At 58.0% G+C, this 11,316-nt stretch overlaps 1 protein-coding gene across 1 annotated transcript in view; it reads left to right on the forward strand.

Annotated features, from left to right (window-relative positions):
- Positions 1-3,167: 3,167 nt before the first annotated feature.
- LOC103673539 (inositol-trisphosphate 3-kinase A) overlaps positions 3,168-11,316 on the forward strand; it is a 10,867-nt gene continuing 2,718 nt past the window's right edge. The window contains exons 1-5 of the mRNA XM_040620667.1: positions 3,168-3,656; positions 9,966-10,062; positions 10,156-10,372; positions 10,504-10,708; positions 10,940-11,041. Coding sequence (XP_040476601.1) covers positions 3,168-3,656; positions 9,966-10,062; positions 10,156-10,372; positions 10,504-10,708; positions 10,940-11,041 — 1,110 coding nt within the window. The remainder of the gene's footprint in view (positions 3,657-9,965; positions 10,063-10,155; positions 10,373-10,503; positions 10,709-10,939; positions 11,042-11,316) is intronic.

Below are 11,316 nucleotides of genomic sequence, written 5' to 3' on the forward strand. Positions count from 1 at the left end.
CCCACAGAGCATGTCTTGTTGTTGACCAGTTGAGATCCTGTACCACTTGGTCCAGAGGAAGATATGCCACCACCCGGGCAACCCCCCCCCAAACACACAGATACACACACACACACACACACACACCATAGAGGCTCTGCTCCCTCTGGAGAAGCTTTCAAGTTCCCTCAAAGTAAAGGCTCTGCTCCATCCTTTTTCCCTCCCTGCCTGTGGGTCTCAGGAAGAAGAGACTGGCACTCTGCCTGGCTGGGGATGGTGAGCAGTGACTTTAACTCCTGCCGTTGGGGCCATTGGTACTGCCCTGGGAGTGGAGGGAACAGGGGCAGAGCTAAATGGGCCAGGCTGGGGAATGAAACCAGCCCCTCAGAAAACCCTCACCTCACACACCCCATTTTCCAGGCTTCCCCCTTTCCCAGCTTTTGTGCCCAGTGTTGTTACCCCCTAGGAGAAATGTAGCTCCCAGGCCTGATAAATCCTGAAGGCCATGGAGAGGGGTGAAAACTCAGACACTCCAGGGAGCAGGCCTCTGGGGTACGGGAGGATCCCTGAACTGAGATGCACAAGAAGAAAGATCGGTTTTCTCCCCAGACACATAGCTGGCCTTGTGGATAAGGCAGAAGGATGGACACACATGGCCTATCTCAGATCAGCCACCTCATGACCATCAAAACCCTGAAACATTCCTCTCTGCACCCCCCCCCATTTCCTCATTCTCCCATCTACACAGTGGTCTGATTTTCTCCACAGAGGCGTACACATAGCCATCTACTCATAGCCTTACAGACTGTGGAAACTGGCTCACAAACAACAGGATTCCAGGACTTGAAAGGTCACTCCTGGCTCAACCAAGAGGACATGAGAGCCTCCTGACCTTGTCCCCCAATATGTGCCCCTTACGCCTTCTGCCTGTGGTAGGTGGAGGCAGACTCTACATTCATTGGACAAGGAACGAGACACTGAACTACAAGACTCTAATAAAAGAAAGTATGCATGGCACAGGAGGAGAACTCAGGGACCTAGCCGAGGCGCTCTCTGGCTTTTCCACCAGCTAGCTCTGCGGCCCTGTGCAAAGACCTTAACCTCCTGGGCTTGAGCCGTCTAACTCCTTTGTTACTTCTCCTGTATTTTGAGGAGAATGGGATGCATCTAAAGGTCTTTCCGCTCTAAAAGTCTATGAAATGAGCTCTCAATACCCACTCCCAGGTTTGCCCTTACCTTTCCACTGAGGGACACCTGGGTGGGATGGCAAAGAGCTCTTCTTTGGTTGCTGGCCTTAGGACAAGTGCCTGGTACAAGAAGAAAAGGAATTGCCCCTCAGTTTTCTCTTGGCAGCCAGGACAGAGACCCCCTGCCTTGCTTGTGCCTCCCGCGTTGTCCGGACATTGACTGGCACACAAACTTTGACAGGTGCACAACACGTGTTCTCTCCTCTCATTTCCCCTCCCACATTTCCAGTTCTGGAAGATCCTCACTGGCTCTCCCCACCCTGGGTTGGCCCCCAGCCCTCCCCTGCCCTGAGGGCAGTCCCAGTCCTACCAAAGACCAGGGTAGCCCCCAAAGAGGGAGGGAGGGAGGTGAGTGCAGGAGACATGTGTGCTTCTGGGCCGCCAAGCTCTAGAGAACACCCTTCACACACACACCCAGGCTCTCAAGACCCCTGTGCCCCAGAGGAGGTCACCATGTGATTTCCCAACCTCTCCCCAGAGGACTAGAATACTCCAACTCCTGTATTTCCTTCTTTCACTCCCGCATTCCCTCCTTCCCCTCCACTCATCCTCCCACACTCTGACTTTCTTCAGCAATTCCCCCAGGATCTTCTCCTTTCTGCTCTGCTGAAGCTTCCTATTCTCTCTCTGAACCCTCCTTTTCTCTCCCCCGGGGCCATCCTTGAATCCGGCTGGGGGAGACAAGGGCAGGAAAGTTTCTCCTTTTGGCCTCCCTCAGTATTGGAGGCAACCTTCTGGGGCATCCTGACACAGGGCCCCCAACAATCCTGAGGCACTGGCCACCTGAGGAGGGATCCTCACCGGTGGCATTTGGGGGAAGACAAGAAATGTTATGAAATATGAAGTTCTACTCAAAGCAGCCTTGCAGTTAGCTGACCACTAACTTGTCAAGTGGCTGAAGACCTAGCACCATGGTGCCACTGATGAGTAAGTGGCATTCACACGCAGTGTGAATTACCAGCATCAGGGTTCTCTTCCCCTGTCACAGCCACAGCTCCGGGTCAGGTACAAAGGGAAGAGACTGCCCAAGATCACATAGAGAGTGTGACAAACCTGGCTGGCTCGTTCTACCACCCACACTAAAACTATTCTAACGTTTTATAGATTTTACATCTCATTTTATCGTATTCTCGTAGCAATCCTGTGAGGTGGACAACAGCCCTGCGGAGGAGAATCAGCAATTCGAGGAGGTGAAGTGACTTGCTATGGTCGCACAGCAGACTCCAAGCTCCCAATTCCATAGGTAAAGGAGGAAGAAGGGCTCAGCCCCTCTGCCAGCCAGTGGCCAAGGGACGCTGCCCAGGACTCCGCCGAGACAAACGGAGAGATTAAGGCCCCGCCCCCTGACCTTGTTCTCTGCCCGTTGGGAAGTGGGGAACTTGGGGCAAGAAGCCTCAGGTCGTTCCCCGGACAGAGTCCTTACTAGGGCGCACGCCCTGGGGTGAGGCTTCTTCGGGAAGCTGATGGCCTTGCATTCTGTGCTGAAGGGGCCCCGGGCGCGTAGGAAAGCCCGGAAACCTGGAAGCCTTGGCCCAGGATGGATGGAACGCGGAAAGGAGCCGGAGGGACAGGGCGGGAGAGGGAGAGCAGGACCATCTCCAAGACTGTAGGGCCCGGGGGCGGGGCGACTCCTCCCGTCTCCTCGAGGGCGGGCACAGAGGGGCCGCGCGGGCCAGGCCCTGGCTTTGTGTCCACGAGGTCTGGACTTCCCGGCCACCTGGAGGAGCAACAAGGAGCTTCCCGGCCGGGCACCGGCCCTTGGAGGCCCGCGCTTTCTCTGAAAGTGAAAGGAGTGGGCGGGGGGCGCGGCCGAGGCGGGGCCCAGGCGGGCAGGCCGCGCAGGCTCCGCCTCGGGGCAGTCTCGCGCCGGGGGCGCCGAGCTTCTCCAGTCCTCGCCGCGGCGCGGGCTGGTGGGCTCTGCTGCGGCTCGCGTGCGGGGAAATGACCCTGCCCGGGGGCCCGACGAGCATGGCGCGGCCGGGAGGCGCGGGTCCCTGCAGCCCGGGGCTGGAGCGGGCCCCGCGCCGGAGTGTCGGGGAGCTGCGCCTGCTCTTCGAGGCGCGCTGCGCGGCGGTCGCTGCCGCCGCCGCCGCAGGGGAGCCCCGGGCCCGCGGGGCCAAGAGGCGTGGGGGACAGGTCCCCAACGGGCTTCCGCGGGGTCCCCCTGCCCCGGTGATCCCGCAGCTGACTGTGACAGCCGAGGAGCCGGACGTACCACCTGCCAGCCCGGGGCCGCCGGAGCCGGAGAGTGGCTGGCTCCCGGCCGTGGGCTCCTCGCACCTGCAGCAGCCGCGCCGCCTCTCCACCTCGTCGCTCTCCTCCACTGGCTCCTCGTCGCTGCCCGAGGACTCGGAGGACGATCTGCTGAGCGACAGCGAGAGCCGGAGCCGCGGCAACGTGCAGCTGGAAGCCAGCGAGGACGTGGGTCAGGTATGGGCCGCGGGGGCGGGGCCAGCGCGGGGCGCGGGGGCCGCGCGGCGGACCCAGCTCTGAGCTGGCGGAGGGCTGACTCCCGCGCTCAGTTCCCTCCGCCGAGGGTCTGACCCTCACTGCTTAGCTGGGGCATCGGGGTCGCAGGGAGGGCCTGGGCCGACCTCCCGCCTTGGCGGTTTTCTCCGGGCTTCTACCGGCGGGTCGCGGCCCCGGCCGTAGGGCGTCTAAGAAGGAGAGGGAGGAGGAGTCTGCGACCGGCCGTGGGCACCGGGTGGGGCGGGGGTGGAGATCGTGACTTGCCGGCTAGGGAGTGGGGCCGGAGGGATCGGAGGCGCTTGGACTTGCCCCGCGAACTCTTGGAGAGAGAGGGGCGAACGAGTCTCCCTCTCTCCCCGCCCCCTCTCCCGCGCGGCGGCCCCACCCCCGCCGTTGCCACGGTTTCCCTCTCCTGAGTGGGAGTGGAGCGGCGCTCTAGGCTCTGCTCGGGAGCTGCAGCCGTCTGCTCCCGGCGCCCGCACGAGGCGTGGACGCAGAGAAGGGAGGGGCTGGGGGCTCCGGCAGGGAGTGGAACGCAGCCCTCCCCCGGTTTACTGCTCCTAATTAAACCGGGAGGAGGTAAACTGAGGCTGAAAGGGCGGGATCCTCCTGCTAATCGCCGCCTCTGTAACCTTGGTGTTCTGGGGCCAGGTTTGACCCTCGGATAACCCGGGTCAGGGTGCACCGAAGCCATTCCCAGTGCCTGCCCCTTAGGGGTGCGCAGCGCCTGGGATAGCCATCTTGTCCCCTCTTTTTAACCAAGGCCAAATATTTTCAATAACTACCCGCGGTCGACGCGAAGGAGTTGCTCTAGATCCACGTTATGCAAGTGTCCCTGGAGCGGAGGGAGAGGCAAAGGGCGCCCCGCAGGCTCTGGTGGCTCCGGGCCCGCCCAGAAGGGCGGTGAGAGCTGCGGACGCGCCGGGGTGGCCTGGGCGCGGTGCGGAGAGCCCTGAGGCGCGGCCTCCGCCTGCTGGACCTGGGCTTCGCGGCTCGTTCGGATTGGACGAGGCGCAGGAGACCCTGTAGGACTTGCAGTGATCTGTGACTCAGTTACCCGCTGAGACTTACAATACCCAGAGGGCAGCGTGATTTGTAAGGGACACAAGGGGAAAAGGTCTCATAGAGCAGGAACACGCACACACACGCCGTCGTCAAGCGTAGGGTGCGGGGAGTCCCTCTCTCCTCCCCCGGAGATAAGGATACCCCTGCTCCGTGATCATTCCTAGTACAACCCTGGCTCCTACAAGGATGCGGGTGCCACCGAGGGATTTCCAGGGCGGTGGAATGTGGAGCAGTGAGAGGACTCCTTCTTCCCCACCTCCCCCGAAATGCGGAGCAGTTGTCCTGGGTGCACCGCTGCCCTGGTCAGGTCTCTGACAAGCCGAGAAGCGGGTGCAGAAGAAAGTACTCCAGGAGCGCAGCCCCCCGCTTCCCTCTTCCGCCCCCAGTCGGAGGAGGTCCCGCGGCCCAAGCCTGCCTGCATCGTAAGCAGCCCGGCTGGGGTCAAGGCTCCGGAGACCAGTCGCAGCTGTGCCCCGGCGTCTTCGGCCGGTCTCTCCCTCCCCAAGGTTCGCGGTCTTCCGGCGCGGCCAGGAGCTGGAGCAGATGGCCGCCGAGGGCCCTTCCAGCTCCAAGGCTGCGGCTCCCAGGCCTTCCCCACCCCCAGCCCGCCGGGGCCTCCCCGAAGGCAAACAGCCACGGCGGCGGCAGATAAGCCCGTAGCTGTTGACAGAGGCTGCCTGCGTCCGCGTGGAAGGGCCCGGCGCGGACTTTGCCTCGCGGCCGGGCCGGGAGCGGCACCGAGCGCCCGTCCAGGCTGTCTTTAGGGCTTCCCCAGTCAGGAAGCGGAGGCCATCGGCGGGCCGTGAAGGATGCGCCTGGGAGAAGGGTTCTGCAGCTGCCCGCTGGCCAGTCCCTTACACTCGGGCCTGGGTGCATAACGGATTAGCTCGGAGCAAGACGCGGGCCGGAAGGCTCTACCTTGCCTCTGCCTGGCACGTACTCACACATGGCACATGGTGTCTTGAGTGTGTCTTGGCTTCACTCAAGACAGAGAGGCTCGGTCTCCTAGGACCACCGCACATCCTGCCCAGGGCCTGGAACTGGGCTCCCACCCCCACCCAGAGTAGTTGGGACTGGGCAACCTGCCTCCCTCCTGGGGCCCCTCTTCTGGTAGAGGAGAAAGTTGTGAGCAGGGAAACCCAGACAGATCAGAAGAGGAGTTGGGGGCCTACCCCCAAGAGCAACTGGCATGACTATATTCTTAGGCCTTGGCTGCCTCTTTAAACAATTTTGGGGTGTTGCTGTAGCAGAAGACAGGGTGTTTGGCTCCTGTTCACTTGGTTCTCTTCTTTCAGTGCTCCAGGATAGGTAAGGAGACCTCGATGCTATCCTGTCCTGGACCCAGAACTCCCATACTTCGCTTTTCACTAATTATAGTGCAGAATTTAGGTTAACAGACTTCCTTTTTAAAAAGCAAATGCCCCTGGGAAGGTGAAGTCGTGGGTCACTTATACCTTAGTGCAAATCATTTTATAAATTTAAACTGATTGCTCTCACCACCACCACCACCACAGGGAGTGCTGGTTTGATAGGGCAATGGGAACATGAGGAGGGGGTTGGGCTGCCAGAGGGCTTCTGCCAGAGACTGAGTGATTAGAGGTAGGGAGTGGGAGTCAGGAGGTATAGGAATGAGTAGCAAAGACGAGGGTCCATTCTGGCGGAAGATACACTGAGTATCTGGTGTGATTTAAGGAGTCCTCAGGCCTTCCAAATGGAGCTTGGACGAAGGAGCCTCTGAGGCTAGTGTCCTGCCCTTCCCAGAGAGAGATGCTTCCGTGTGCAGCTCCAGGGGTGAGGATCAGAAGGGGCCCCTGTGACTTCCTAAGACTCTTTCACATACTCAGCTCTCCTGGGTTATTTGCCCCAAGATGCCCAGGTGTCCTTTGGCTGTGAGTTGGTTTCCCAGACTTCTGTGGGGGAGTAGGCTGGGCCAGAGGTTGGGGCTTCAGCCCTCCTTCCAGCTAGATTTCACTCTGTGACGTAATAAACCTGCTTTCTGATATCCATACAATAAAAGCCTTACCTGCTTCAAAAATATCTTCCCTGCTGTTGTTCATATGCCAGAATCCCCACCCACCCACTGAAGAATGACTCTTCAAGAGCCTTTTTGGATACATGCATTTTTATCTGCATTATGTTCCCTGGAGGAGGTAGTTCCCTAAGATGGATGGTGGTGAGTTCATTGATACTTGCATAAACTCCTTCCATGTTTGTATCCATCGCTGGCAGGGGAGTTAATCCTGTCCTACCAACCTCAGGGGGTGGCTGGGAGGGCTCAGATGAAAGCCTTTTGTAACCTGCAGGGCCAAAACCAGCTGTAGGTGCTGTTGCTCTTGGCTGATATGATCCTCACAGAATTGGAGTGAGGAGAGTAGGTGATGACCCCATTTTACCTCAGTTTGGAAACAAGTCAGTGCTGTGTTGTCACACACCAATCAAGTGGCAGTAGCCCAGGACTGCAGGGACTAAATCCTCTTCCACTGGGCCACTTCCTACCTTCCAGTTCCACTCACTGCTCCTTCAAGATTCCGGAAGAAAGGATGGTGCAGTTCTCCCATCTCACCTCACCCAAGGCTGTCTCCCTCTTCTGCTGGTGTGGCTACAGAACTAGATATACCGTCTAAGGCCATCCGGGTCCCACTGCCTCCAAAATTCTGCCAGTGGGCCCCTAAAGCTGCCTGAAACCATACCATTAAACCCATGCCTTTGCATGAAGAGACCGGTCCCAGGCAGATCTCAGTGTTTCCCCAGAGAGCAGACACACCATCTTGTGGTTGCAAATTGCTTCACCTTATACAAAGCTATTTTATTTTATTTTATTTTATTTTATTTTATTTTATTTTATTTTAAGAAGAGCAAGAGCTGGGAGGGGCAGAGGGAAAAGGAGAGAGAGAATCCTAAGCAGGCTTCACACTCAGCACAGGAGCCTGAAGAGGGGCTGGATCTCATGACCCTGAGATCATGACAGAGCTGAAATCAGGAGTCAGATGCTTATCTGACTAGCCACCAGGCGCCCCCTACAAAGCTCTTTCTCACACAGGGTCCCATTTGACCCCCAGAGGGAGCTGGGGTGGTTGCATGGATTTTGGAAACTGCTGGGGTAATTGGAACACGGGGAGGAGGTTGGGCTGCTGGAGGCAGAGAGTGAGGGGTTATGAATGCCTCTAAGCCTTGACTTCCTTCTGTAAAATGGCAGTAATGCTCCCACCGCCTCATGCACTTGATGTGGGAGAAGAGGGTGTAAGATGGTGCCGCTGAATACACATGGCACATACATCTTCCTGGAATTTTACTTGAGGATTTGGAGGTGGGAGAGTTTTATAATAAAACTTGGATTTATTATGCAGCAGAATGCAAACCTTGTATGTATTTAAAGAGTAAAAAAGGGAGTTTTGAAAGAGATGTCATGCTTCTAGTGGGCTGCTTCTGGCTACACCCCCAGATCCCTGGGGGTTGGACATGTGATCACACCCTAGTGTGCCATGTAGGGACTTCAGTAGGAAAGCAGGAGCAATGCTCTCTGATGGAAGAGGAGACGCGCCTGGCAGGCAGTAGGCGGTCAGTAAATGGTGGCTCATGTTATGGCAGCAGCTGCATCCTCCCGGAGGAAACAGGCTCACACAGATGAAATTCTCACTTGGGTTCACTCAGCTAAAAAGTGATAGAGCCACCTGATTCCAGTGCTCTGTCACTAACCCCCATCTCCTCCCCACGGGAAGGGGCTTGCTGGTCAGTTAGGCCGCTGTGCCAGTTCTCCCTCTCTCAGACGACTTCAGGGAGGCCGGATTTCTAAGTTCTAGCCCTGTAACGCCTGCAACACACCTCTAACTCCTCTTAGACAAGCACCCCTGGGGGGAGGCAGCAGACACACAGCTTGGATGGGCAAACCTGGGTGCTTCAGAGGTTGGGCACAGGACTGATGAGTTTTGGGTGGCAAAAGGAAAGGTCCAAAGTATGAGATGCTCTCAGGATTGGGTGGAGGCCAGAAGCAATGTTGGTGAGGCAGGAGGTACACCGAAATCTACATTTTTTCCCCCCAGTTTCATCTGAGCTGACAGGCTCTCAGCTCTGCATCCCGTTTTCAAAGTTTAGGTTTCTGGGTCTAGACTAAGAAGACCAAGGGTAGCCTGGCCCTAGCCAACTGGTGAGGACTTATGATATGGCATCCAGGAATAGCAAGAGGGTCTTGGGGAGCCCCAAGTCATTCTTTCCCCAGGCCCTGCCAGGCTAGCCTCTCTGCCCTCGGCCTTTGCAAAGGTTTGTTTCCATGTTTGTCTCCCTAAAAGAGAGTAACCAATGGTCCAAAGTGACTGAAGCAGTAATCCAGATTTGTCCAGCTTCCGCTTCATGCCAAGGAATGGGGTCGCAGGGGTAGGGGGGCGGGAGCCTGTCACGCTCAAACCTCATTTACTGCTCATAACAACCCAGCGAGAGTGATTATTTCCCCATTTTACAGATGAAGAAACTGACACTCAGAGGCTTCTCAGGCCCCAGAATCGCCTGAGGCATTGTTAGAAATGCAAATTTTTGATTCCACCCAGACCTACTCAGAATTTCCCTGAGGCAGACCTGAGTGTCTGCATGGGTGACCCTCAGGTGATTCTCATCCTCAGGAAAGTTCTGAATCCTTGACCCAACACTTTAGTAACCTACCCACACAGCTGGAGCAGGAGAACTGGGGTGCAAACCTGAGCCTTCTGACACCAAGTCCAGGGCTCTTTTCAGCACGGTGGAGAGCCTCCTGTATTTTCCCTTGTCATAGCATTTACCTAACGCATTATACTAACTTAATTATTTGTCCCGCTGAATCACTATCCTGTTCTCCAGTGAATACCCCAGTGCTTGGCACTGTACCTGGCATATATTAATTGAATAACAAAATGAATGACTTAGAAGTATGAATGAAGTTAAGGGAAAGATGATGAAAAACTGTATTTATGCAGCATAAAATATGTATACCAATGAACAAGTACCAGGAGAAACTGAGAAGCTGGGTATCTGTCATCACCTGTGCCTGTCTCCGTATCCTCCACACAGGCTCACAATACACTTTCCTTGAGGGAGGGAGGGAGGGAGTGAAGGAACCACGGGGCCCTAGCTGCTTGCGGTGGGGTGGGGTGGGGCAGGAGGAGACCCCGTGCCAAAGGAGGGAGGGCCTATGCATTGCTGACGGCAACGTGCACGCCGGGACCCTGTCGCTTTCAGAAAAGCCACTGGCAGAAGATCCGGACCATGGTGAATCTGCCCGTCATGAGCCCTTTCAAGAAGCGCTACGCCTGGGTGCAGCTGGCTGGGCACACGGGTGAGCACAGGGCAGGCGCGGGGAGGGGGTGGTGGCGAGCGGGTGCCCGGCAAAGGAAGGGCCCAGGCCGCGCTAACTGGTGCCAGTCCGCAGGGAGTTTCAAGGCGGCGGGCACCAGCGGGCTGATCCTGAAGCGCAGCTCGGAGCCGGAGCGCTACTGCCTGGCGCGGCTCATGGCGGACGCGCTGCGCGGCTGCGTGCCCGCCTTCCACGGCGTGGTGGAGCGCGATGGCGAGAGCTACTTGCAGTTGCAGGACCTGCTCGACGGCTTCGATGGGCCCTGCGTCCTTGACTGCAAGATGGGCGTCAGGTACACGTGCCCTGGCTGTCCGCGCGGGGGCACTGGGCGGGGCTGAGCGCTCTCCCGGGCGCCCAGAGCCGCGCCGGGCAGGGTCCAGGTGTGCGTTCTCTTATGCCCCACTGCGGCCCGCGCCTCTGCAGGACTTACCTGGAAGAGGAGCTGACCAAAGCCCGCGAGCGGCCCAAGCTGCGGAAGGACATGTACAAGAAGATGCTGGCTGTAGACCCTGCGGCACCTACCGAGGAGGAGCACGCGCAGCGCGCGGTCACCAAGCCACGCTACATGCAGTGGCGGGAAGGCATCAGCTCCAGCACCACGCTCGGCTTCCGCATCGAAGGCATCAAGGTGGGCCAGGCCCGCTTCGCTTTGCAGCGTCCTGGCCCTCCCTCTGCCCTTACCCCACTGCGCGGTGTCTGCCCTCCTTGTTGACCCCCACCGCGAGGCACTCTCTGGCGGCCTTCCCGCTGTCCCTGGCAGCCAACGTCCTGGGAGGTACCTCTACTCTAGCCTGATCCTCTCCCCTCGAGCAGAGGAGAGACACGGGGACCCTGACACTTCCTGTCCCACTTCCTTCAGAAAGCCGACGGCTCCTGCAGCACCGACTTTAAGACCACGCGAAGCCGGGAGCAGGTGATTCGCGTCTTCGAGGAGTTTGTGCAAGGGGATGCGGAAGTGCTGGTGAGCGCCGGATCCTGGTGTTGGGAAACCTGAAACCGAGGGGGTGCCCCTAGGTCATCCAGTCTGGTGCCCTCGCCTGTGGCACCCATCGTAGCATTTATGGCACCTGGGGGGCGGGCTGTTTCTTCCTCACCACGGTATCTGCCAAGCCAAGCACGCATCGTGGCCCCTAGTATTAGCAGAGGCTCAATTAGTATTTAGTTAATCTGCCCTCCTATCCTATCCTGCCCTCTCCAGAGGAGGTATCTGAACCGCCTGCAGCAGATCCGGGACAC

This window comes from Ursus maritimus, unplaced genomic scaffold (genome assembly GCF_017311325.1).
Source record: "Ursus maritimus isolate PB19 unplaced genomic scaffold, ASM1731132v1 scaffold_35, whole genome shotgun sequence".
Classification (NCBI taxonomy): domain Eukaryota; kingdom Metazoa; phylum Chordata; class Mammalia; order Carnivora; family Ursidae; genus Ursus; species Ursus maritimus.